At 41.7% G+C, this 26,778-nt stretch overlaps 3 protein-coding genes and 1 pseudogene across 5 annotated transcripts in view; 3 read left to right on the top strand and 1 right to left on the bottom strand.

Annotated features, from left to right (window-relative positions):
* The window catches only part of DDHD2 (DDHD domain containing 2), a 65,559-nt gene extending 63,508 nt beyond the window's left edge, over window positions 1-2,051 (bottom strand). The window contains exon 1 of one of the 3 annotated variants that reach the window (XM_039853788.1): window positions 1,465-2,051. In XM_039853788.1, the coding sequence (XP_039709722.1) occupies window positions 1,465-1,788 (324 nt within the window). In that variant the 5' untranslated portion in view covers window positions 1,789-2,051. The remainder of the gene's footprint in view (window positions 1-1,464) is intronic. The other 2 variants (XM_039853785.1, XM_039853787.1) reach the window with 2 other exon arrangements.
* Window positions 2,052-2,085: 34 nt separating this feature from the next.
* Window positions 2,086-11,255, top strand: LSM1 (LSM1 homolog, mRNA degradation associated). Its single transcript, XM_039853801.1, has 4 exons — window positions 2,086-2,316; window positions 5,589-5,657; window positions 6,972-7,087; window positions 10,583-11,255. Exons 1-4 carry the CDS (start codon window positions 2,271-2,273, stop codon window positions 10,751-10,753), a joined length of 402 nt encoding a protein of 133 aa, XP_039709735.1. The 5' UTR covers window positions 2,086-2,270; the 3' UTR covers window positions 10,754-11,255.
* A 153-nt stretch (window positions 11,256-11,408) lies between these two features.
* On the top strand, window positions 11,409-26,526 carry STAR (steroidogenic acute regulatory protein). The gene is made up of 9 exons (XM_039853794.1): window positions 11,409-13,608; window positions 14,724-14,884; window positions 20,255-20,513; window positions 21,323-21,436; window positions 21,757-21,884; window positions 23,009-23,167; window positions 23,298-23,482; window positions 24,090-24,183; window positions 24,715-26,526. The coding sequence occupies exons 3-9, from the start codon at window positions 20,450-20,452 to the stop codon at window positions 24,826-24,828; spliced, it is 858 nt and encodes a 285-aa protein (XP_039709728.1). The 5' UTR covers window positions 11,409-13,608; window positions 14,724-14,884; window positions 20,255-20,449; the 3' UTR covers window positions 24,829-26,526.
* Window positions 18,237-18,355, top strand: LOC120595935 (uncharacterized; annotated as a pseudogene).
* Window positions 26,527-26,778: the final 252 nt, after the last annotated feature.

The raw sequence follows: 26,778 nt of genomic DNA, 5'->3' as shown, positions 1-26,778 counted from the left end.
CGCATACAATTTTTTAAAGACATAACATACCATAAAACCCACCCTTTTAAAGTGTACAATTTAATAGTTTTTAGTAAATTCAAAGTCATGAAATCATTACTAATCCTAGAATATTTTCATCATCTCAAAAAGAAACTCCATACCCTTTACTTATCACTCCCAATGTCCTCAGTCCCCCAGCCCCTGGAACCACTAACCTTTGTCTCTACAGATTTGCATATTCTAGATATTTCATGTAAATGAAATCATATGCTATGTGGTCTTTTCACTGGTTTTGTTCATGTAGTGTGAAGTTTTCAAGGTTCATCCATGTGCTGGAATGTACATATCAATACTTCATTCCTTTCTATGGCTAATTTCATTGTATGAATATACCATACTTTACCTATTCATCAGTTGATGAACACTTGGGTTATTTCCACTTTTTGGCTATTATAAATAACGCTGCTATGAATATGTGTGTACAGTTTTTATGTGAACATACTTTCAATTCCCTTGGGAATATATCTAAGAGCCAACTTGCTGAGTAATATGCTAACTCTATGCTTAACGTGTTGAGGAACTGCCAAACTATTTTCCAAAGCACTGAACCATTTCACATCCCCACTAGCAACGTATGGGAATTTCACTACATTTTCCAACAATGAGGATGTTATAATTCCTGAAGGAAAGGAGAGATGTGCTCCCCACCCTATAATGATAATTCTCTACGATGAATACTGCATTAATAAAACGAAGTACTGCATATTTCTGGCAGGAATTCAAGAAATAAAATGTTGTAGGTCCGACTATATTGACCAAGTGAGTTATCCTCTCAGAGCCAACGGTTCTTTAATCGTAAAATAGGGACGCCGTGAAAACATTTATGTTACAGTCACCGTGAAGATTAAATAAAATAATCCATGTAAAAGTGCTTTAAAACACTGATAATTCGTGATTCAACCCCGGGCAAAGCTTTAGGGGCAAACGGCTAAATGCCCAGATTGCCTCCCCCTTCTTTCACGTTCCTTCCCCGCGGGGGGGGCGGGGGGTGTTGCTGAGTGACGGCGGGGGCTGCAGCCACCTCCCTTCTTGGAGAAGAGCCGGCCTGACAAGCCACGCAGGATAAATTGTGTTAGAGCTCAAAAATCAGAGCCGGGTCACTTCAGCCCCAAATCCTTCCCAGGCGAGAGATTCCGCGTCCTCTAATGAGCTTAGCAAGTCAGCGCAGAATCTTTTTTTTCCTTTCTGATGGTAATAAACATTTATTATAGTCGAAGCAGAAAAGGAGGGCAAAGAGAACACAAGCATACCCCACTCACGACCCCAGTCGTATCTCTACAACCCCCCCAACCAAAAGGAAAACAAATATGAAACCCGATCCATTACGAACTCCGGAGGTATATCAATCCCAATGGCCCTTACCTCCAAAGAACCCCCTATTAGACCTTCCCACCTCCCCTGGGCAGATGGCGCAAAGCTTACCTGGTGGCTTCCTCCAGGTCGACCCGGCTCTGTCCAGGTGCCTCCAGAGTGATAATAGCCATCACCTCCTCCGCCTTCTCCCGGCCAGGTGGTCTCAGCCGGGCCGCGCACCCGCCAGGAAATGGGAGGGTGAGGAGGTTCAGGGCGAGGAGGACATAAGGGTGGAGGTGTGTGCACGGGCACATCTCCACCCCCAGGCCCGTAGTAGCGGCCATAAGACGGACCATCACTGGGGCCGTAGCCCGAGCGCCTTAAGGCCGACATGGGCTTCCCTGCTCCGAGGCACTTCCCGCCCCCCACGGCCGGCCCATTGCGCACGCTCATGCCAGCGAAAGGGAATGGACAACAATGAAGGGGGTCGGACGACAACAGCCAATCCCAGGCCCGGTTCCGCCCGTTCGGCTGTCGTGCCTGAGAGTTGAGGAACGGAGATCAGTAACGCTGGGGTCTAAGAAGCAGGAAGACCAGGAGCGACACGATGTTCCTTAAAAGAGAGAGTACACTTTCCCACCACCTATGCAATCTAGATTCCTTTTCTCCTCTCTTCAGGAAGGGAGAAAGTGTAGCCGCGGATCGCACCACGGCCCGCCCCTTCCCGAGGCCGGGCACGTGGTACCGGAAGTGGGTGGAGATAACATGGAGGAGTTTCCGGCAGGCCCCGGCGGCTGAAAGCCGGGGCAGGATTCCTGGTCCTTGCTCGGGTTCCTGTCTCGGTCCCGAGGAGGCGGCGGGTACGTTAGGAGGGAGGAGGTGTTGGACGCGCTGGCCCACCCTCACTACACATTGCAGCCTTATCTCAGCTCAAAATGAATTATATGCCTGGCACCGCCAGTCTCATCGAGGACATTGACAGTAAGTAGTTCATCTCCTTTGGGTGAAGTCCGGGGTGAGAGCCTTCCTTGCGAAGGGTGCCTCTTTCGAGGGGGCCTGGGACGGGGGGCGGTGTGTTTTTAGCACAGTTCTGCTCGTTTAGCGTTAACATCTTCCACGGAATGGAGGAGCCACGGGACACACCGTTTGCCCAGCTCCTAGCCTGCTATCCCGCCCCTCGCAGACAATACCAGTTCACGGGCGTGTCAGCCACAAGCTATAGAATTCTCTCCTGCATACGAGGGACGCAGCTGAAGTACCACGTTGTTTCTGGTGGATGGATGAGACTGCTTAAAGGGTTCATCAAGAAATGAAAATATTAAGACAGCAGCTTTAGGACTTCATTGGCAGTAAACACAGGCTTTATGCTGTGTATTCATTTGCAGTATTCTTTTACTGTGAGGGTCTTTAGCATTTCCAGGTTATGGTAGTAAAGTTCACTGCCAGACAAGGTATTGACTTTTCTGGAAAGACTGAGTCACTTAACACTTTTTTTTCCCTTAAGACAATTTTTTTTTGCTTTTATTAAAAAGATCTCCCTTACTCCTAATCATTGTCCTGAAGAGCTCAGTTCTGTACAAAAGAGGAGATACTTAGAGTTGTCTTGTCTTTCCTTTTGCCCACCTCTCATCTGTGAATTATTCCTCAAGCAACATTTTTGTAATCGTTTTAATCGTGCGATGTCTCGTTAATTTGTGATTGTTGCAAAATGGTTTACACACAGTTCCAAACAAGTTACTACAATTTATGCAGTTATAGTATATGCAAATTAAAGAGTGAGTGTATAATTAAACTCTCTTTTTATTGTCTAAACTCTCTTTTTATTGTAATTTTTAAATCCAAATTAGTGATTTTGCTATTGAAGGGAAATGTAGTGTAAATCGGATCAAATTCATATAAATAACCACTGTACAAGCCTATTTGTAATGTGTAATGAAATCTTCAGTTTTAGTTTTCTGAGGATGCCCTCTTGTTATAAATCTGAATTATTTGAGTCCCTAACACATCCTTTCATTATATTAAAAATGATATTTGTTCTCAAACCTTCTAATCTCTTTATTATAGATTCCAAGCCCCTTCCTTTATTGAAAGGTGCAAAACCATTTCATATGCATCCTTCACTGCCTGCCCACACATACTTATCCTCCTCCTTCCTTATTCTTTCTGTATTTTCACCCATCCTCTCATTGAGTAGGAAGTATTCTTCCCTTTTAGCTTGTCTTTTAATACTTTCTTTCCACTGCTTCTGGAACCTTCTTCCATTAATATCCTTTTTTTTCATCCCTTCTATCTTTCTCCCCCTGAATCCTTCCTTTCATTTATGTTCTTGTCTGTCCATCTCAATTTTTTTCAGTTGTGTTTCCCAATCCCTTTTTTCATATCTTTACCCCCAAACCTCTTGAGTCATCTCCATTTTGACTCTTCCTGACCGCCTGCCATAGACCACCTGAAATTTGGTTTTTGTTGTCCACGCACTACTAAAGCTGCATTCTTAAAAGGCATCAGTCGAATGCACTCTTCTGAGTTTTCCCCTCCCCACTGCAGCATTGTGATACTATTAGCATGGGATTCTTAATTCTGTACTCTTGATTTCTCCAGTATTGGTACTTGCTAATTTCTTACCTCTCCAACTCTTATTGTTCCCTAAAATAGATCGTCTCATAGGCTCCATCTTTGATCTGCTTCTTTCTTTAAATCTCTAGGAGATCTGGATTTAATAAATGTTTCTCCTCTTTGTGGCCTTATCTAAAATTGCTCTCTCTAATTCTCACCTCTTTGGCATTCCAGTCTTACATTTCCAACTGTCTCTTGACAGTTGTACATAAGTGCTGTGATAGCACTTCAGAATTGCAAACAGCTAATGACCTAATACCCTGAGTTTGTTTCTTCTACATGCTCTTTAACTCATCTCTGTAGCACCCCACTCTTTCGCTTATGAGTCTATCCACATAAACTCAATTAGTTGGCAAATCCCATTACTTACAACTTCGCAGTCTTAGTTCTCTCATCCTCTCCCTTCTCATCTCTACCTTGGTTCGGGTCTCTTCTTCATGTCTCAGACTCTGGAAATAGCCTCAACTGGTCTCCCTTTTTGCCAGTTCAGTCTTCACTGTTTCTTTCACTGTCCCCTATAAAATCAAATCCAAACTCAGTCTGCTCCCAGTTCTTTTCTGACTTCATTTCCTGTTATTTCCCTCACACTCTCAACTTTTCACCGAACATATGGATACATAGCCCCTTTTTTCCCCTCCTGCCTAAATTATAGATTTTCCTGCCCTTACCCTTCCCCATCACTTCTTCCCATGGCCAAAAATTATCTATCTTTCAAGGGCCAACTCACATATATCCTCTAGCTAGATAGAGTTTCTCTCAGTCTCATGTAATTACGATGTGGTTTCTTACAGTACTTAAATATAGCCCAAGGAAAATTATAAATTTTTTCAGGGAAAAATCTTGTCCCTCTGTTCTGCATCTAGAAAGTATTTTATGTGTGACATTAAAGAAACGAATGAATGAATTTTGCTAGTTATTCCAGTGACTGGCTTATTCAGAATCAGAGTCACCTCTTCAGAGGGGTTTTCCCTAGCCACCTCTTCTCTCTTCATCATACTATCCTACTATCTTATTATTCCATTGTACTAATTACAATAGGTCATTTTGTTTTGTTTGCTTTCCTCCACCAGGAATATAAGTTCACAAGGCTGGTGACTTTCTGAGTCTTATTCTGTACTATATCTAGGCCCTAGAACAGAACATAGCTTTCAATAAGTATTATTGAATCTTTGCTCTAGCTTATTATCATCATCCTCATTTTACATGTCTGAGGTATTTTTATTTAAAACTTCCCCTGATTCCAAAGTGTGAAATAGAAGCTCTTCAAAGTTGAGAGGAAAGTAATTCTAGACCTAAGATCATAAGATAATCCAGACTGAATTTCTCAATTTGCAGATATAGAAACTGACATGACACTCAGGGGGTTTAACTGTCAGACATCAGCATCTAGAGCCAGACAGACTTCTTGACTATTCACCCACTCCTTTTTCCACTCCGCCACACTACTCTGATTTTTTTCACCATTAACTTTTTAAACCCCAGGCTACCTTGGTCCTTCTAATTTCCCAGTGAATACCACCTTAAATACATTGGAAGAAATAGTAGAGCTTAAACTGCTATTAACTTTATTTTTGTTGTTACCGTAAATTCACTGAAGCTAACAGTTTTCATTTTTTAAAGATTTTTTTTCCTATTTCTAGAAAAGCACTTGGTCCTGCTTCGAGATGGAAGGACACTTATAGGCTTTTTGAGAAGCATCGATCAATTTGGTATGTATTAGTTATGGATTTCTCTTATACTTTGGATAATAAGAGCTGTTCATTATATTTTTGTTTTATTTCATATTGAAATTTGTCTGCAACTTTTTCACGTGTCTGGCATAAGGGAATACTGTTTTGAGTCATTATATCATTGTTTCTTAAGTTATGATTAGATGGTTCAAAAACTTATGTTTACAAGCTGTGTTTCTAAAACTGGTTTTCACTAGAACATATAACAATGTTTTGGACTATTTTTTTATTTTCTCCATTAGAGGGAGCCAAATGATAGACATAAACTCAGTCCTGTGAAAAATCTGCTCATTTGTACATTGGCTTGGGTGTGACTACTCTTCAAAGCAATTCTTGCACCGAAGGTAATCCCTTCCTGTCCAATGAAGATTGGATAGAAGGTATTTCCTGCAGCTTTTTAGGGACCCCAACATTAGCTCAAGATTTACACTTAGGGATACATGAGACACAAGATTCTGTCTTTGCATCCTGCATTTTTTCTAAAGAGATCTATATTTGCATCTGTTTCAAGAAACTTCTCAGTTCATATCTACATATGTTGCACATCTGCGAGGTCAGTGGATTTAGGCATGAGGAAAAACAACATAACTGAAACACTCATAAGAAGTTATAGAAGATAAGAGCATAGATATCTGCTTTTCTTCAAATAAGACAAAGGGTACCAATAGAAAGGAGAAAAATATTCTTAACAGATTGGGTTTCTAAATCTTATGTCAAATTCATCAGAAGGAAAAGTAATATATACTGGCTTTACTCTCATATTACTGACAAAGTGAAAAAATAGGTTTTTGCTGTATTGTAATTCATGGACACCTTTATTGGGTTAAATGAATCCTAAGTACTGAAACAAAGTTAAATCTTTGGTAAATCATCACACATATCCACACAACATAGAAAAACTGTTTCCTTTTTCTGAATAACCAGAGTTTTAATCTTTGCAGTTTAATTTAGAGTTTTCCAAGTGCCCTACTCGTTTATATTTTCTTAGAGCCATGTTGATATTAGCAGTTAATGGTAAACAAGTTTAACTTTCTTAACTTTTTCCCACCATCATTCATGTATTAGTGCAACATAATCCCAGATACTCTCTCAGTTTATAGTTGTTCTGAATCTCCTAAGTGGTGTGTCTTAATGAAATATGAGAAGGTTTGAAATTTTAGCTTTTCCCAGAATTAAAAAGTTTGGAAATCATATTCAGCCAAATCTTTTCTGCTCAAAATAACTGCTTGAGTTATGGACCTTTATCCAATAATTTGAACTAAATATTTTCATTTCTTCCCTATACACTTATAGCTAATTTAGTGCTACATCAGACTGTGGAGCGTATTCATGTGGGCAAAAAATACGGTGATATTCCTCGAGGGATTTTTGTGGTCAGAGGCGAAAATGTGGTCCTACTAGGAGAAATAGTAAGTGAAAACTATTGAGTTGCTATGAATCTTGGTAATCGTGCTAGTTAAGTTTCTCTTTGTCTTTTCAAGAGGAAAAAATATACTTTCCACATTTCACCCAGCTTTTCATAGAAAACCACCAAATTAGTTTAGGAAAGTTACAGAGAATAACTTTGTTTCAGTGCCTCTTGGCATTTTAAAGATTTGATTCTATTAGCAGCAAAATATCATTGATTTTACCTGATATCTTAAAAAATAAATATCATCCCATACAAATGTATTCATTAATATATTATTTCTGCTATCTCAATATCAGAAAATTAAAAAACTTAAGAAGAATAATTGAATAAAGTAAGATTTATATACATTGGAATACTTTGCAGTCATTTAAAGTAGTTTTTCGTGACAAAAAGTTAATTAGCCATGTTTGGTGGGGGGAGACGCATTGCATATACAATGTGATATCCACATTTTTTAAAGTGGGGAAGAGCAAAGAGTGGCTATCAGAGAAACCTTTCAGTGAACTATCCTGACGGTGGAGCCCAGCTTCACTTGAATCCTTAGCTTACAGCCAAGGAAGAGGTCCCTTTGTATCTGTGCCAGGAAGACAGCTGGCAGTTGAAAAGTTAAATGTTATAAAGTGCTGTTACTGTAGGGGTGTGTGTATGTACATATACATACACATACATTTGCATATATACATACAAAAGTGTTAGAAAACTATATATATAAAAAATTATTAGGAAAACTCAGACATTTTAAAAGAAAATAAATTTGATTTCATGTTTTACATGAAACATTACTTAAAAAGAAAAGTACCTCATTTAAAACCTTTGATTTGATTCTGCTGCTTCTGAGTATTGAGTTTGTCAGGAAAATGAACAAAAAATTTTGACATTTGCTTGATTTTCGATTTTGTTTTTAAAGTTTTTAATAAAGTTTCCCAATACCTAGACATATCTTAAATCAGGTTTTCAGAAATCTTTGGAGTGGAGTGGTTTTGTCCATAGCTATTTTTTTATTTTATTATTATTATTTTTTTTTTTTTAATTTTTTCCCCCTCTTTAATTCCCCCCCACATCCCACTTCCACCCCTGACCTACGGATGTTGCCATCTCCCCTTAAGAACTGGATCTCTGAAGGCGGGGTGTCTCCTCCCAAGCGCTATCGGCGCGCTCCCCGGGCCTGGCACATCCAAGGTATGGTTTGTGGCTCTACCTGGGGTGCGAACCCAGGACCTTCTGCATGTAAAGCAGACATGCTGACCACTACACTATAGAGCCACCCCATAGCTATTTTTAATAAGCCATTTGAGAAAGTAAGGAGATAATTCTGCAGGGTCAGATTGTTGTAGAGACCTTCTGTTGAAACAGCTAGGAATGACTAATCAATACTGCCCAAGTGCTGCTATGAAATATGTGAACTACCTTTTTCTAATTTTTAAAATATTTTAGTGGTTGATCTTTCAGTGTATTATTTCTTGCATGTTTATGAAACAGAAATTGTCATCGCCTTGTATTATGTAAAGGTTGAAATAAAGCATTATACTACTCAGGGCTAGGAGGAAGGAGTAATAAATGACTGTGAACTGGTTTGCCAGTATATTAAGAGGAGCTAACTGATCTCTGGACAGCAGGATTATGGGTGATTATTTTTTCCTTTTTTTATACTTTTCTGAATTTAGTTTTTAAAGAGGAAACATTATTTTGATTTAAGTTAAATTATTTATACATACTCTGCTTCAGTTTTAAAGTAGTGAACATTATAGAAATGCTTTCTGTGCCAATTATAGTGGCACAGATGTGCCCCTATGTAGATGTGTATGTGAGAAGACGTGAACTTGCATTTGTTCTTGAAGATTCATTGTTTCCTGGAGCCCTTTTGTAGAGAAAAGTACTTTTATTTCTATATTATGGTTTGGATGCTGCAGAATTTTACAGTGGTTCCACCAGAGAAATATGGTTCAGGAATGTTTACATAGTTATATGAATCAATAGTCAGTTGGAAGAAATTAAGTGCCAACCATAGGGAAACTCGTACCCAGAAACCATCTGGATTGTATAAACATTCTATTGCTTAAGAAGTCCCTGGATTCTGCCTCAAGGATGGTGATGAACACAGTCTTAAGTAACAAGACTGATTGTTGGGAAGCAGCATCATAACTACATGAATAGCTGCATAAGTAATATACTGAAAAGTCAAGAGGCAGAACACTGAGCTAAGAATGTGATCTTCCTTTCAGCTGCTACCTGTGGGTTGTGAGGGCAGGTTACACTTGATAACAAAGGTTTTGCTGGATGCAGTTAACATTTGACCCAAGGCAGGGTTTGTTTATGTGATCTCTGTGGCTTTCATTCTAACCTCTCTGATGAGAGTCCTCCATTTGATAATGTCACAGCCTGTGGGTTCTGAGGCTTTGGTAACGTATGAAGATTAATATCCAGTGATAGATTGGAACATCTGAAGAGTTTGTGTATGTGTTAATGCTTCCCAGAATTTTATCACCGAAAGAGAAGAGGATAAAAAATAAGAATACCCCGTTCGTATGGGCTTTCCAGTTTCAAAAACACAGAATAATACTTATAGTTCATTTTAAAGAGAATGAACTGAATAAATCTGGGATAGTGAGATACTTTTATAGCAAGATTCTGCATTACAAGATTGGTTATCAAATGTTGATGAGATGTTAAAAAATAAAAATATTAAGCATATTATGGTATATGGTGCCATATTAAGTGAAAAAAATTACAGTCAATATTTTCATTGTGAGTTTTTTTGAAAATATATACATGGAAAAATTGGAAGGATAGCCACCAAAATGTTATCCCTCCATACTGGAATTATGGGTAATTTTTTAAAAATCTTTTTTCTAATTGTTTTCTAAATTTCATACAATGAGCATGTATTTTTGAAATGAGAGGAAAATTTTTTTAGCAAGCAAAATAATTTTTAATTAAAATAGAGAAATATATTGGGCCCAGATAGGCTTAGTAATCTAACCAGTCTGCTGAGGTTTTCTCTAGAAGACTTCTTGCCATAGAGGGGAAATGAGTCTTGTGTTATAATTTAAAGACTCCTAGTTAATGCAACAGAGGAACAGTTTTTTGCCTTTGAGGGAGAGGAGTGCTTCTTATTGAGCAACAACTCCTAGACATTAAGCTGACTTTGATAATGTAAAAATACAAAACTTATCTAAAGCCATCTTAGCCTCAGGAATTGTCTTTGGAGTCTCTGGAGTTGGAGAGATAGTAGTCCTTGGCTAATGTAAGACTTCAGACCACCTTAAGCTTTGTTATACACTTTTACTGATTTCTGTTACCACATTCCTGTAAGTATGTATTCTATAGTAGTGTTGCCAGCCATTATTTGTAAAATTTATCTGTCTCTAGAAGGCCTTGTTAGCCATTATGAAAAATAACGGAAGCCTCACATAGGGATCCATTGCCTTTAGATCTGTAATGTTTTCTATTCTTGGTCATCAGTTGAAGTTTTTCAAACCTGCTTGTTTTGTAGGACTTGGAAAAGGAAAGTGACACACCCCTCCAGCAAGTGTCTATTGAAGAAATCCTAGAAGAACAAAGGGTAGAACAGCAGACCAAGCTGGAAGCCGAGAAGCTGAAGGTTCAGGCTCTTAAGGATCGAGGTCTCTCCATTCCTCGAGCAGACACTCTTGATGAGTATTAAGTCTTCTGCTCAGAGGCTACTTCTTTTGGGGAACAGGGGCTATCACTGAATGAATGTGGTATTCTAGCCACTTCACACATTTAACTAGAGACTGGAGAATTTTGAAAAGACATTTTTCTTTTGAATTCTTTCACATATATACAACATGAAGAAATCATGTGGCTTTTTTTTCTATTTAATAACAAAGTCATTATTTAAAAGAACAGTGGGATGGACTCCTTTCACCGATCACTATGGAGCCAGCAACTACTTCTTTATATTGCTCTTCTCAGCCCAAATTAGAGTTTACAAGAGACAGTCTTTATTTGCTTGTAAATAAAATATGAATCTCAAAATTGTCATGTTATCTCCCCAGTTTGAGTTGACTCCAGTGAAAGACAAAATTAAGTTTCTCATCTCAAAGTTATAAAGTCCCAAACACTGGGATTTCCCCTTCTGTCAAACACCCAAGCTGCTACTTGCTTACAAAAGAATATTTTCATAATAAATATCTTGTAGATCCTCTCCTCTCCCCTTTTCATGTTTTTAACTGATAAGAAAAGCATTTTCAGGCTTGAGGAAGGAGCTTTCAGCGAGGTTTTCAGTTACAGGTTATAACAACAGTTTCAGGTTTGAGAAATGACATCACTACTGAACGTGCTGTTCTCACTTCACCAATATCTATTCCAAACTCTGTTCCCGTGACTTTTTACTAAGGGGACTTCCTCTAAATCTTATGTTTAGTTTGGTTTTCTAGGCCTTCACATTGAATCTTGAGCCTCCGATGCTATATCAGAAAGGAGCACATATAAAATGGCGTGTCAATGAGTGATACATCTAGGTTATTCTTGGCTGACAGTCCATGGTGATGCCACTTTTCTGATATGCTGCTGATTGCATAGCAAGTGTTAACAGCCTGTACTTGAAGAGTACACTGTGGTTTAGTGGACCATATACTGAACTAGGAGTTAGGAGACATAGGTTAAAATTCTGACTTTGTTCTTTATAGCACTTTGGCTTGAGCAAGTCAGTTGCCCTCTCAGATTTTCAGTTTTTTAAATTACAGAATTCCTGATATTTCCTTTTATAGTCTGTTGAGCAAAGATATCCTTTTCATAAGATTTTCATACAATTCCTATGTCTGAATTATTTTATAGTATTTAATATAGTTAACATTTTATGAGCTCAGGTGTTTTTAAAACTGCCCCTAATGCCTATAAACGATTTGACTGCTGAGCTATTCATCATTAGGTTGGTTTAGACCAGATAATTTGTGAAGAAACAGTTAATGATTTATCAAGCATGTTTTGCCTCTAATCTTACCATTTAATAACCAGAATTTATTATTAACATCTCATACAAAGGGAAAAAAAACTCATCACCAACTTTTGAAAAACATATCTAACTAAGTACATGATACTCTTTCAGAGTCTGACTCTGAAAAAACATCATTTGTTTTTTCTGAGCACCACTGTTTTAGAACGTCTGACACCTTCAAGGAATTTGGACTCACTATCTGTTTTTTTTTCAACCTTCTTCAAACAAGCCCAAATTCAATAATGTATTATGGTTTATTCTTAAAAGAGGAAAAGGGACAATTTTCACAAGTCGAGAATTTTCCAGCCATAGTAAGGCTTTGACCATTGCTTTTAGACCTTTGTCACACAGGCAGCAGCTAACAGACCTAAAAGATGAAATTAGACTACCTGCTTCTTTTCTTAGTCTCCAAGATGCTCAGAAAAATGGTTTGCCTTCAGCTCGGCCCAGCCGAGGATTTTTGCAGATACTGAAATCATGCTTTTTCTTGGACCACTGTTAGTACTCCCTTGTGTTATTAAGACTTCAGAATCAACCTCTGTTCATACATTTCTTTTATCTTTAATAGTTTCTTTCAGTAGGTGTTCCCATGAGACTGCTTCCAGGGGAGACGTAAGACCTACCAAAGCTCCTCTGCTGGCCATCTTTATTCTGATACAGTTGAGTACAGCAGCATATCTCTTACTCTTAACAGCTGGACTTTCTCCCTTTCCTTGGCCTCTGACTTTACATTGCATGCTCTTAGCTAAGTTTAAACCACGGTCTCTTCCCTCCCCAACTAATAAACTGCCAACAGGCCCTGGATATTTAAGCAGCCAGACACCCTTATATTATCCATTATGAAGGGCTTCTCAGGGAAGCCATGTCAGTGTGAACCCCAGAGGTATTACACAGAGGTGAAGATTGAAAATTGGTCTCATTTTACTCACAAGGGTTCTGGCTGGCAGGCTCAGGCAGAGGGCTGTGCAAACAGCATAGGCTATAGGCCAGCAAGCAGAGGAGGCTCACCAAGCAATTATATTAATGTGGGCAGTTCCCGACCTCTAGTCTTGGATCCATATGTGACATTCATGGCAGCATTGCACAGCTCAAGAAGTGGACCCCAGGAATTGTACCTGGCAAGAAAATACTGAAGGAGAGGCTGTTAATGGACGGTTCCTCACCCCTTGACTACCCCTCCAATTATACATACGTGTGTGTATGTATGTGTATGTATATATCTGTAGCATGACTTTCAAAAGTCATGCTACAAGATGAACTCCATCCAACTTCCCATTAGAAGCCAGCATTCCCAATGAGGTATGAAAAAGGTATTTTGGTTTTAGATGTTGCAGGCTGATGCTTTAATGCTGACCCAAGCTTCCAGATTGAAGCTAAAACCAACCCTGCTCATAATCAAGGAAAGAGTAGCAGGAGAGTCGTCTGAACTGTTGGCTTAGAGCTAATGTGAGCTGAGCAGGAATGTCATCTGTGACACAGCTCGTATGCACATGTGCTCTACCAATGCAAAGACTCCTAATGGACATTCAACCCTTAGGATGATGTTAAATCCAAGAGAGGTAAGGTTTTTGCCAGTGAGACTTAACATGATCGACGTAGTTTAAACCTAGGTTGCAACCTACTAGCTCTTGATATGAATTTAGTGGATTATAACCAGCATTTTTTAAAAAATTGGAATAGAATAGAAAATAGAGTGCATTATATGTAATAAAATTAGATTATGTGCGAAGCTTGTTATATGCATGTATATGAATATTGGCAATATAAAGTATATTTGTTATGTGGATAGCTGCTGGAAACATTGGATAAAACTGCCTTAGTTCGTAGTAAATTTGTATATGCTTATTACAACTAGGAAAGAAAAAGATATATCCATTCCCCATTTTTCATCTCTACCCCCTGAAAATCACCTGTGCCCTGGATGGGACTAGAATTTACTGTCCTCTGTGCTTAGTACACAGTTGCCCCAGATAGCTGCAGTGTCCTTCCCTCACAATCTTCAGAACTCTGCTCAAATTTCACCTCTGACTAATTCTTTTAAATAGAACCTCTCTCCCTTCCTTTATTTATTTCCTTTCCAGTTTTATTTTTCACCATAGCAAGTATCCCAATCTGACAAATTTTATTTATTTACTGTCTGCTCCACTCTGCCACAAGAATGTAAAACATTAAGGACAGGATTTTTGTCATGTTCATGCCTGTATTCCTACATCTAGAATGATGCCTGGCATGTATTAGGTCTCAAAAGATGGACCCAATGAGCAACCAGGAGTTGAGTAATTAGAAGAGATCCTTACACTGAATACGGAGATGTTCTCCTCCTGTTGGGTCAGCGTTCACTGTAGACCACAGTCCTCCAGGTGTGAAGAATTTGGACATACTTAGTGTAAAAATGTCTGGAAGAGCATCCCAGGGGAACATGGGATCAGGGGTTGGGGAGGACTTGTCAGGGCTGCTGGAGGTAAACAGCTGCTCTAATGCCCATTTTCCTCCCAACTGTACTCCAAGCAGAACTGGACTGTAGTGCCTGCCTCTCCATCTTGATATCACCCCTTCAAGGGGTTCACTGGATAAGGAGAGCAAGAGACTGCCTCATGGGTGTTTGCTTTTACAGGGCTTTGTATCCAGATGAGTGACCCAAAATCAAAAATAAATTTTCTTATCTCTCCTCAAGATCTTCAAGGCTGAAAGAATTAGAAAACCAACCCTAGGAAATGGAGCTTATCTGCTGCTCGCCTGTCTCAAACTCTGGGTTAGTCTGCCTTGGTTAGGACTCTCCTACCTGTCTACTCTTCAGGTTCTGCCAGGGGACTTGGAAGCAGAGAATAAAATCAGGTCTGTCTTTTCTCCTGTCTCACTTCACTGTTTGGCCTCTCTTCCCCCTGTCTATTTTCTACCCATTCTCCTCTTTAAAAAAAACAAAAACAAAAAAAACAAAAAACCTAATTCAAGCCACTCAGTAGCTTGTTTGCTACTTGGCTAGACCTGGGAGTAAGAAATGACATCCAGTGCTGCTGCTCTAGAAATATAGAGAATTGCGTGGTGTTGGGGCACCAGCTAACCAGTAGCTAGGACTTATAGGAAGAGAGTGCTCAATGCTGAGCGTATTTCAAGGTCAGAACCCCAGATTGCCTGGGAATCCATCTCTAAGACCCAATTTTACTGATGTGTAATTTACATCCAGTAAAATGCACTCTTTTCACTGTATGATTCTATGAGTTTTAACAACTGCATATAGTTATGTAGCATCACCCCTGCCCCTTTATATTTCATTCTCCTTCATTCCCCAGCCCCTGGCAAACACTGGTCTGTTTTCTGTACCTATAGTTTACATTGGCAACTAATTCAGTTTTTTCTTAAAATAGCGTGCAGGTTAAATAAAGTATCTGGAAGGTTAAATTCAGTCAACCTGCCTTCAGTTTGCTCTTCTGGTTTAGGCTATTACAAAAGACAGGAAACTTTACATTCCCTGCCAAACTGCCTGGGCAGGCAAACCTAAAGCCTGGCTCACCTGCTGGAAATGGAGGGTGAAGGGCAAACAATGGAACGAAGTAAAATTAATAGTTGAGTCGTCAATTCATCACCGTAAAACTTATTGAGAAACTGCTATATGCCAGGTATACACTATGAGAAGCAACTATTGGCCCCATTTTTTAATTTTTTTTTTCATAGAGAAATGAGATTTTAAAAGACTGCTTGATTTTGCATCCTGGTTCTTAATAACTTTCTGAGCTTAGTCAAGCTGCTTACCTTCCAGTGCCTCAAGTTCGTTATTTATAAAATAGGGGTAATAACTACACTAACTGCTTGGGTGGTACTTGTGAAAATTAAGTGTGTTAATGTCTGTAAAGAGTTCAGAATAGTGCCTGGTATAGGAGTTCTCAATGTAAACTATTATAATCTGCTAAATCCCCAATGTTGTGCCAGATTCCTAGAACAGATTCCATACCCTCGATGAACTTATACTTAGAGTTGCCTTTGTACAAATAGGAATGATATCTGTGAAATAATGATGACCAACTGAGATTAAGGAATGAAGTGCTAGATTATATAAAATGTACTCTAAAGAAGTAATCCATAATTACCTCCAACTCAATGAGTCAAACTTGCCTTGACTTTCTGCTGCCTTCTCACAATGGCCTCTTTGGAAGAAAACACTCCATTCTTTCAATATTAAATAAGCATATACCTTATAAGCAGGCCAACATTTGCCCTCACCCCCAGGCTGGCCACCCTTAAGAGATGGAAGTAAATCAGTATTTACTGAGAATCTACAAAGTGCCAAGTTCTATGCTTTCCAATTATTTATTAAACATTTATTCAGTATATTAATTATCGAGCACTGTACTAAGTGCCAGGGATTCAAAACCTTGGGGAACATCCAAGTCCTTGTGGAGTTTACAGATATGTAAAAAAGGGGGAACTACACAGGAAATTTCTGTACTTTTCTATTTTGCTCTAAAAAAATAAAATCTTTTAAGAGGTATGTGTGGGGAGGGAATGGACAATAGTCTTATTGATACTGTAACAAACATTAATGGGGCACAAAGGGAAAAGTATTGAATTCTAATTAAAAAGTAGGGCAAAGTGGAGTCCAAAAGGAAGCTTTTGAGGAAAGATAATACTGTGAGCTGCCTTGAATATGGAGAAGATATGCATGTGGCAGATGGCGGGCAGGCACCTCAGGATGATGCTGAGCATTGCTGGAGAAGAAAGCCAAAGTGAGAATTTGGAGGGCCCAGAGATTGGACTGAGAAGTCTGGACTTCATCTTATGGGCTCTTGATGTATTATTATTTAAGTCTTATAATCACCTGAAAGGATTACAAAAGAAAAACATATCCCCATTTTATAGATAAGTATATTGAAACTGAAGAAATGAGTGGCTCACAATCAAAGTGGTGAAACCAGGACTGAAAGTCTCTTTGAACACATAACCTGTGCTTCTTCCACTTCAGTTCACAGCATCCCTACTACCAGTCCAGTAAACCCAAAGTTAGATAGTGTTACCCAGTGCTTGCCTCCTCTGAACTGGGGCCCAGACAAGTTCAAGGGACCTCTCCTCCAGTCTCAGCCTCTGCCTCCTAGGAATCTGCAGAGGAATCTTCCCACCACACCCTACAAACACTGCATGGCTGAACAATAAAAGGTCCCCAAGGCAGCCAGCTCTCAATTCTCAGCAACTTTCTCCATGATGTTGGCCATTTGCTCTACCTGCAACACCTGCACCCCATCCTCTCATCTCAAAACTGGCTAACTCCTAATTGTACTTACCACACTCAGCTTTAATGTCACTTCCTCCCAGAAGCCTTCCATAGCACTTCTTCCTTTCCCTGTGTAATTAAGTGTTCCATCTTCTTGTACTTCCAAAAGTCATCAGCTCTGCAACTCTCTATACTGGGTCATATGGTTCGTTTTCCTCATAATTGTAGAGGACACTCAATAAAGGACTGTTGATTAAATGAATGAAGTCCTTTTTTTCTGCTCCATAGCCCACCCTGCCTCCTTTGGCCCTGGGGCCTTCCTCTCCAACACTCTGCACAGCCTGCGCCAGATATCTGGCTATCCTTCCTTCCTGTGCCCATCTGCTCTCCACCCTGGGCAATTCTGCCCTCATCAAAAAGCAAAGCCAGTTATAGATGATATCTAGTACCAGAGGAAATTTCCAGACCTCTCCCCCCACCTTACTGCTCAAAGGGACGGCAAGAGTTAAGTAGTCATTCAGTCTAAAAGGTTGAGGAAGAGAAGAAAGCCTTGGCCCTGGGGGAGGTCACCAGCACCCCCTTCCTGAGTCAGTGGCAGCGTCTGACATCAGCAACAGCCTTATGCCTCAGTCCTCCAGTCTCCCCACACTACCTCCTCCCCTCTCATGATGGCCATAATTTTCCACACAATGGCAACAGCAGGGCCTTGAACATTATCTGCATGGTTTGTCCCATAATAACCCCCTCCTCGCTCCCCACCACCTCCCCTGGGGCACACATGTGCATGAAGGTGCACGTGTACCAAGAAGAGAGGAGCAGCCATCCAGGCACACTGCACGTTCTCTTTCCAAGTCTATGAACGGCAAAGCCCCCACCCCCTTTCACACAATGAACAACAGAGGCCAAGGCCTCTCCCTTCAGAGCTCTTTGAGGGCTGGAAGCAAAGCTGACAGCCCAGTTTCTTAATTCAAAAGACATACTTGCGTCTACGGTCATGCAACCCTGAACACACCTGATCCCATCTGATCTTGGAAGCTAAGCAGGATTGAGCCCGATTAGTACTTGGATGGGAGACCACCTAGGAAGACCAGGTGCTGTAGGCACAAAAAAATAAAAAATAAGGGATTGTAAGCTGACAAGGTCCTTGTAATCCATGAGGTCAACCAAGGGTTGCCTCGCCTAAAAAAAAAAAAAATACATTTGCACCCCCAGCTGCTTCCCCAATTGATCACCTAATAGAGAAGGAGCAAGAACTCACTCTGTGCCCTTCCTGGAGCTGAGTGCTGGGAAGGGGGAACGTGTGGACAAGTTATCTGTCTCAGGGACAGACAGTCCCACAGAAGAGACAAGCAATCACACACAAATCAGTACACAAATCAGAACTAGAAATCGTGCCTCTCTAGTAGTATTGACATAAGGGTGTGAGTCAAAGGAACAAGCCATTCCAAAAGGTTGGGGTGGTCAAGGAAGGCTTTACAGAGGAGGGGCTGCAGGGGGCCTTAAGGAATGGGCCAGGGGCCTCCAGGTAGCCACTGGTTGGAGAGGAGCCCAGGCCCCTTTGTGTTGCTGGACTTCCCACTGCTTCACTGGGGTTGAAATGGCGGAGGCGGGGGGAGGGAGGGCGGGTATGAGACTCATTCTGTTCCGTGTGGGCTCTAGGCACCAGGTGTGGCTCTGAGCAGGTCCTGTCCCTTTTGTCCTTTATGGAGTAAGGGAGACAGTGGGAGCCACGGGAGACCTGTTCCTGCTCCCCACTTTTTAGGTCTTCCCTCTGCTTCCAGGCAGTAGTGACAGAACACAGAACTCTCTCACACACGAGGTAGGCCCTGGGCCTGTGGCAAATCTCTTGACCCCCAATATTGTTGCCAGGTGAATCTGGTTTAAAAGCAACCTCAGGGTCAACCTTAAAGGAAAAAGATTTCATCAGAGACCAGCATGTAGACTGGGAGGGGATCTCCCTTCCTGGGCCTAGGGGATGGTGTGTGAGAACTGCAGAGGAGACTCAGCTGTCTCGTGAGTCCCTGTTCAGAGCACAGGGCCCCCTAAGTGCAAAGACTGAGATGAGCACCCAAGTATCCTGTCTTTTCAACATTTCAGCTCATGCCAAGCCCTATGGCACAGCCTGTCCAGCCTGGGTACTCTGGGAAAATGTGAGGAAGGGTGCGGGGCACAGCCAGGCCCGGTCCCCTCTTTCTGGTGTGTCTGTCCAGTTCTACCCTCTGCTTTGTGAGCTTATAGGATTCAGTCCTGAGGTATCCTTGCCCAAGCACTAAACCCTAAGGGAACTAACTCTGAATATGCTTTTGATAAAGTTGTTTATATAAATGGCTGAGTAAATAATTGAAAAGTTCAACACAGGAAGTGTCTGGCGGTGGGAGTGGTCTGCCGGAGGGACCCTGTAAATATGGACTGAAGGTCAGTGGGCTTATGTTGTTGTCCTAACCCTGCCACTGACCAGCTGTTTGACCTTGAACAAGTCATTTCCACTCTCTGTCATATAAGTACCGTGTGCTAACCAATTGCGCCACTGGAGCTCCCATTTCTACTCTGACTTCAGGTTCCTCATCCAGAGGCTGCATGTCCTCTACCAGCTCTGACCCACTAGGTTCTCTTAACAGACACCCTGGGCACTCTCCTAGTCAGCGTTTTCCAAAGCACAGTGTACAGTTCACATAATTACTGTTTGGCAATCACCTAAGATGCTTTCTTTTAATGCAGCTTTGAGAGCCTCAATTCTAGACCTATTAAATCTGGAGTTTCTGTGTTTTAGAAATCTGTTTTAAAGAGTATCCCACATGCAATTTGAGAACCAGTCAGATGGTGTATGCTTTCTTCTAAATTGTCTTTACCTCAGCTGCTTTTTCTTCTCTCGTCTCCATCCACTGAGTCTGGCACCAACCTCCCTACTCCTTTCTGTGCACTGCCCCCACCCCCTACACACAAATGGCTAAAGCAGCAGTGTGAGGCAATCCCTCTAACCTTGATCCCTTCCTTTTGCACAGTGAATGATGGCTTTATCTCCTGGTGATGAAGTATAGCCTTCAGCTGGAGGGCATTTAAGATGCAGAACACAGGTCCCAGACACAGCTGCAGGACGGAGGCAGACCTTGACAGGCTCAGAAAGGACAGAAGCCACCCTTGAGAGCAGAGGCACTAGCAGCAACAGCAACAGCACTGCTACCAGCTGCCAGGGAACAATGCTCCTGGCAACGTTTAAGCTGTGTGCTGGAAGCTCCTACAGACATGTGCACAACATGAAGGGTGAGTTCCCTGGAGGAAAGGGCGTTCAGAGTTGTGACCAGGAGCTCTCAGGCATGTGGTTTAGTGAGGAAAGTAGTGGACCAGGGGCAAGCCACTCAGGTTCTGATCCCATTTGTGCCTCCGATGGGGTGAGTCTGTGCAAGTCTTATCCCTTCTGGACCTCAATTTTTCCACCTGAACAACTGGGCTGGATACCAAGATGCCTATATCCTTTCCAGATTCTGTAATTTCTGGTCCCCCCTCCAGTGCTCCAATCTTCCTTGAACTCTTCCTGACTCAGCCTTCCTCTAGGATCAGTACCAAGAGTACCATGAAAGTCCTAGCCACCATGATAGAGATAGGAGTAAGCCTTGACTCCAAAGCAGTGTTGGCAAGCCTCAGACATGAGCAAGGAAGAGGGGGGGAGAAGAAAAAAAAGGGGGAGTAAGACAGCAGGAAAGTGAAGACCCTGGCTGCTGGCACACAGATCTTAGGGGATGGGTATCTTTAATTCTCCTTCTGCAGTAGAATTTTTCTGGTTGTTTGAATAAAGCTTCTCTCCCCTTCAAGAAGGAAATACTGGTGTGGCCCCTGTCTCCAGGCAGGACCAGGTCCAGTCAGCCCAGATGGAAGGCAGACTTCTGGGCCCTGGAGGCAGGCTGGTGCAGTGTAACCAGCCCTGGACTGGGAGTTGACCTGCCTCTAGTTTGGGTCTCTTCTAGGAATCTGTGTGTTCCTGATCATGTCACCTTCCTCTCCAAGCCAGTGACAAGAGGAAGGGGTGAAAGGAGATTTCCTGCTCCTAGGCAAGTTTCTTTCCCTCCCTGCAGGGCTGAGGCACCAAGCTGTGCTGGCCATTGGCCAAGAGCTGAACCGGAGGGCACTGGGGGGCCCACCCCCAAGTGCATGGATTAACCAGGTCCGGTGTGGGAGCACTCTTCTTGGTAAGTGCTGAAGCTTCTGGGCCTCTGCCAGTGGCAGGAGCCTCACAGGGAGCAAACACTGTACATGTGGCTCTGGTCTCCTCCACACCTCTGGCCTTTCTTACTCACTTTGACAGGATGGGAATGGAGTTCCTCACGGCCAAATCCCCATCCTATCACCTGCAGCTGCTATGTCTAACTTGACCTGCAGGCTGAATACTATGGCTTTGGTCTTGGCTATTCAGAAGAAAGATCAGATCTAGAGATCAAAATGGATAAAAAGCTGGTGGGAGGCTAGGGGACCAGTAGGAACCTTGGTCTCTCCTTGGCTTTGTATCCAGGCTCTCGGCTAGAAGACACTCTCTACAGTGATCAGGAGCTGGCCTATATCCAACAGGGAGAAGAGGCCATGCAGAAGGCCCTGGGCATCCTCAGCAGCCAGGAGGGCTGGAAGAAGGAGAACCAACAGGTGAGAGGGAGGGGAGGGGAGGAGAGGCACGCATAATTCTTTACTATTCCATTGCCATCCTCACAGCCACCTGGGGGGTCTGCTCTTCTCAGAATTCCTATCTTGTGTAGTAGTCACTGGGCAACAAGTAGTTTTAAGTTTAGCACTCTCCTTTCCTAAGAATACATCCTCAGATACTCCCTTCCCCTATGAAATACATCTTAGAAACTCACATTTGAGAAACATTGTTCCCGTATCCTTAGCTACCTCCAAATACATTTTATACCTATTAAGCAGAGACCATGCAATAGGGGTTCTGCATGCACTAGAGGCCTCATCACCCTGGGCCAGAAGTTCTGGTGCCAAGGTACAGTGTCTGTGCTGTGCAGCCTGCCTTATGGCTGAGCTTGCAGGGGTGATCCGGGCTCACCTGCAACAACACAGATGGCTCAAAGCCTTCTGAGCTGCTTGTGAGTACTGCCCCTTTGCTGGGAGCCAGTGACGAGGCACATGTTAAAAGCAAGTGGCTCTACTGAGATTTTGATGGTTTTATCTTCACCAAAAGCTTACATGCTGCCCACTACCCAAAGTTCAGGTAATACATCTCCTTCTCCAAGTTCTCAGAGTTAACAGACTACTAGTTTGGGAGTCAACGAATCTGGGATTGAAGTGAGCCCTGCTCTTAGCTAAGTGTCTCTGGGGCATGTCAATTACCTTCTCTGGACCTACATCTTTCCTGGGTGAAATGAGGTTGTGAACTGAAAAAATCTTTAAGATCTCGACCAACATTATATATGTAATTAGTTGGTTGTAGACCAGACTTTTCCCACTCTCAGATTTGCCTCTCTCAGGATCTCAGCTTTTAAAGTAATGCTTTCAGTTGGGCTTGCCCACACTCAACATTTACCGACAAGAAAAAAGGTACCAGGGAGCAGTCAGATTGCCTTGCAAATCTTCGGCAGTATGAGGTTTGTGGCAGGAAAGATAACCTACTTTATCTTAATCAGAAATAGTTCCAGGTTTCCTAATACTTAGAATTCTTTTTGGTATGCCCCTTCCTGCCTTGCCTGGCATTATCTATGTGCCCTAGGCTAGGAATATTTTTCTCTAACCTTTATGCTAGGGCTCCTTTCTCTCCCTGACAGGCCAATGGGGATAAAGTACTGAGTAAAGTGGTTCCAGATGTGGGCAAGGTATTCCGGCTGGAGGTGGTGGTGGATCAGCCCATGGAGAGGCTTTATGAAGAGCTTGTGGAACGTATGGAGGCAATGCGAGAGTGGAACCCAAATGTCAAGGAGATCAAGGTGAGGAGAGTCCAGGTATGGGTGGCAGGGACCCACAAGAGCCCAGTCTGAGAGGTGGGCTAAAACTGTGGGTGGTACCTTGCCCCCAGACCTGGCTAAATAGTGATTCTGGTTCCCTGTGGTCTGGTAGGTCCTGCAGAAGATTGGAAAAGACACAATGATCACCCATGAGTTGGCTGCAGATTCAGCAGGAAGCCTCGTGGGGCCCCGTGACTTTGTGAGTGTACGCTGTGCTAAGCGCCGAGGCTCCACCTGTGTGCTGGCTGGCATGGCCACACATTTCGGGGAAATGCCTGAACAGAAAGGTGTCATCAGGTAATACCGGCAGCAGGCTCAATAGCTCTTCTTCCTAACATAGGCCTTTGGGCCAAGTGTGTGATAAATTCTTGGCTCCAAGAAACCAATCCTTGGTCCTTCAACTTCCTTGTGCAAAGGAAGATTCTCATTTTCCACAGCAGGGGAGAAAGACAAGATTGGCCCTACTTACACAGCCAGTTTGTCTGCACCCTTCCAGAAAGTTTAAGAACCTTAATAATTTTCTAAAGCAAGGGGAAGGGCTGAGGTTTAGCTGGTATAGTCAGGTACGACCGTACTGGTAATTAAAATATAATCCATACCACTTAGAATGCAGCAGCTGAGTTCTCCAGGGGCCCCAGCCACCATCCCAAATGCTTTCCCCAATGTCTCTGTCATCTAGCAACTAAAAGGCACTATAAGGAGGCCTCCAGGTTTGAGCTCCAGCTCTAATCAGCATTTGTTCTGATGAGCTGGTAGCCATGCGAACTGTTAAGTATCACTCTTAGCATAGGTTACTTCTCTGATGAGATTTGGAAAGACAGGGCACTCAGGAAATGTGGCTACTATAACTCACGGCATTAGAAAACTCTGAATTGTCCTCCTGACTTGACTTTTCATTTGCCAGAGCTGAGCATGGTCCCACTTGCATGGTGCTCCATCCCCTGGCTGGAAGTCCCTCAAAGACCAAACTCACTTGGCTGCTCAGCATTGACCTCAAGGTGAGGGGCACGGGAAGTGGCTCAGTAGGAAAGTGGGGAGAGAAAAATAGATTCTTACCCCTCCCACGTTATCCCACATGGAACAGGAAAAATCCTCTTCCATTTTGAGAGAATCAGACCATTGAAGGGGGAAGAGACTTGAGAGTAATGGCTTAACTGATATTCCATCTCAAAAGCCTGCAATGGCTCTCCTCTTAACTCTCATGTCAAATTTCAACTCTAGTTATTTTAGAAAGAAGGAAACTGAGACCCAGAAAGGTGTGCTAACTAGTTCAGGGTCACACAGATGGGAAGACACAGCTGAAATTTGTCTTGACTGCAAATCATATTTCTGACACTGTTGTGAAAGCAGGGCAGCAGTGCAGTCCTCCAACCTTTGACTCTGGTCAACCACAAGGTTGCACCTATAAATAGAGCGAGAAGATCAAGCACAAGCCAGCCCATAAGGTTTGTGATAGGGTACAGGTCTCTAGAATGAAACATTAACCACAAGATGACCAAATTCTACTATCTTCTACCCTTCTACCTTAGGGATGGCTGCCAAAGACAATCATCAACCAGGTCCTATCACAGACCCAGGTGGACTTTGCCAACCACCTGCGTAAGCACTTGGAGTCCAGCCCCACTCCTGAAGCCAGGTGTTAAAGACCAGCCTGCAGCTCCCAACTATTCTAGCTGCATTTGCTTGCATGCTCATCAGGAAAATCTCTCCCAAAAGCCTGCAAGTCTGAGAGCTTCATCTGGGGACAGTGGGATGGGGGTGGCAGTGTATTTACAGTATACTAGGACTCAGATTGGTAAAATTTTAGTACCAAGAAAATACGGATGAGGCTCTTAGATAAAGAGGGAGAGCATTCTAACTTCATTCACTGATTAGCTGTAAAATGAAGGTTATGGGTTTCAAAATATTTTTCTCTGGGTCCTTACATGTCTACCTAAAAACATCTTTAAATGCTACTAGCTGAGAGGGTACAGAGGGTACTAAGTACAAGGATTGGGGGCCTCATGCTTTATGAGTTCAAGAGCTCCATTCTCCACAGGCAGTGTGTGGGGGACATGGTAGGGTCTTACAAGAAAGGCTCCAGCCAACCCTCTGCCCAAGTAAGCAGAGAGCAGTACCAGCCAACTCCCCATAACAGGTGCCTTCCAGAAACCTAGTCCAAGTGTTCTTGATGAAAACATACAAAACTTTTAGACTGGTTCCCCTATTTCTTCCATGAGCACCAGAATAAAGAACCGTAACTAATACAAAAAGTTCAGTCTGTACCTTTTTAAAATCCTACTCTTAAAAAAATCTATTCAAGTAAATTGCAACTTCATACTAAGGAGTCTTGGACTAAAATTTTAATTAAACTAAATCCCTTAGCTCATTAAAAGAAAAAAAACTACTGGGGACTTATGTCATTCAATTATTTAGAATCTGTTACCAGAATCTCTCATTAAATTTTAATCTCCACGATAAGTACAAGCCTAAATCAGTTCTTAACTCTGTAACTGGTAGCTGATTAATGGGCACTAGAAGATGAGGATTTTTATTTACCTAATAAGAAGGATAGTGCCAAATATGAGCGAATGAATATTAGTGAGATAAAGTTAAAAACATAAATTGAGATGGGATTATTTTGCTAAAATGTATTTGTAGGATGAAAAACCATTATCACTTGAAGCTTTTCCACTGTAGTGCTAACAGCATTGATGATTTATACCATTTAGGAAAAAAGCTCTATCATATTTATTAAATTAGCAGTAGCAGGAATGCTGGTATTTGATATTGAAATTTTATAGCTGATAAAGGTTATTTATTATTATTTATTCTGATAGCTTTTTAGAATAGACTATTTTTGGCATAGATAAAATCATTGCTTACCTATCCAGGAGCCTCAAAGTGAGAGGGGATATTTGTAGAAGTATATCTAGAACAGAATTATCATCTACGCCCAGCTAAGAGAAAATGATTACTTGATTAAAGATGTGTAAAGCATTATATATTCTGGCTTCAAGAGAATGGGCTGGTAGTAAAGAAATGGGCTTTCAACACACAACATGGTTTTGAGCTTGCTTATAATTTGCTATCTTCAAACTATGCAACTGTGTCTTTGACATGCCTTGGAAATATTCTCTCACTTGTTTAATTTTACTTTGGAATAAGTTGTGATGATCTACTTACCATTTTATAAAGAACTATATGATGAGTGGGTATTCTTGGAGCCCTTCAAATAAAATTTATCAAACACATACACATTTTCAATATGAAGTATAAAGAGGCAAAATTATCTCTGTAACCTCTGACTTATGAAAGCCAAACGTACAAAAAATAAATATATGGGGTAATTATATTTTTACGTTTTGTAACTTATTTTATATAACTATATATGTGGTCTCTCATAAAGAATTTACCTCCAGCTTCCACTAAATTGCACCACCCTCAACTACCTTCAGTTTTTAAAACCCTAATGATCCAGAAGCTTTGTAACCAAGTCTGCCCTTTAAGACCAGCTATGAATGAATAGGTGTCCAGGTGTGACATGCTGAGACTCCAGCCTATGATCATACTGATTTGGTGTTAGGTTTCCTGTTAAGAGATGTGAAATAGCC

The sequence above is a fragment of the Pteropus medius genome, unplaced genomic scaffold (genome assembly GCF_902729225.1).
Source record: "Pteropus medius unplaced genomic scaffold, Ma_sr-lr_union100, whole genome shotgun sequence".
NCBI classification, from domain to species: domain Eukaryota; kingdom Metazoa; phylum Chordata; class Mammalia; order Chiroptera; family Pteropodidae; genus Pteropus; species Pteropus medius.
Note: the sequence above shows the minus strand (reverse complement) of the source record. Positions and strands in the feature narration are given on the sequence as shown.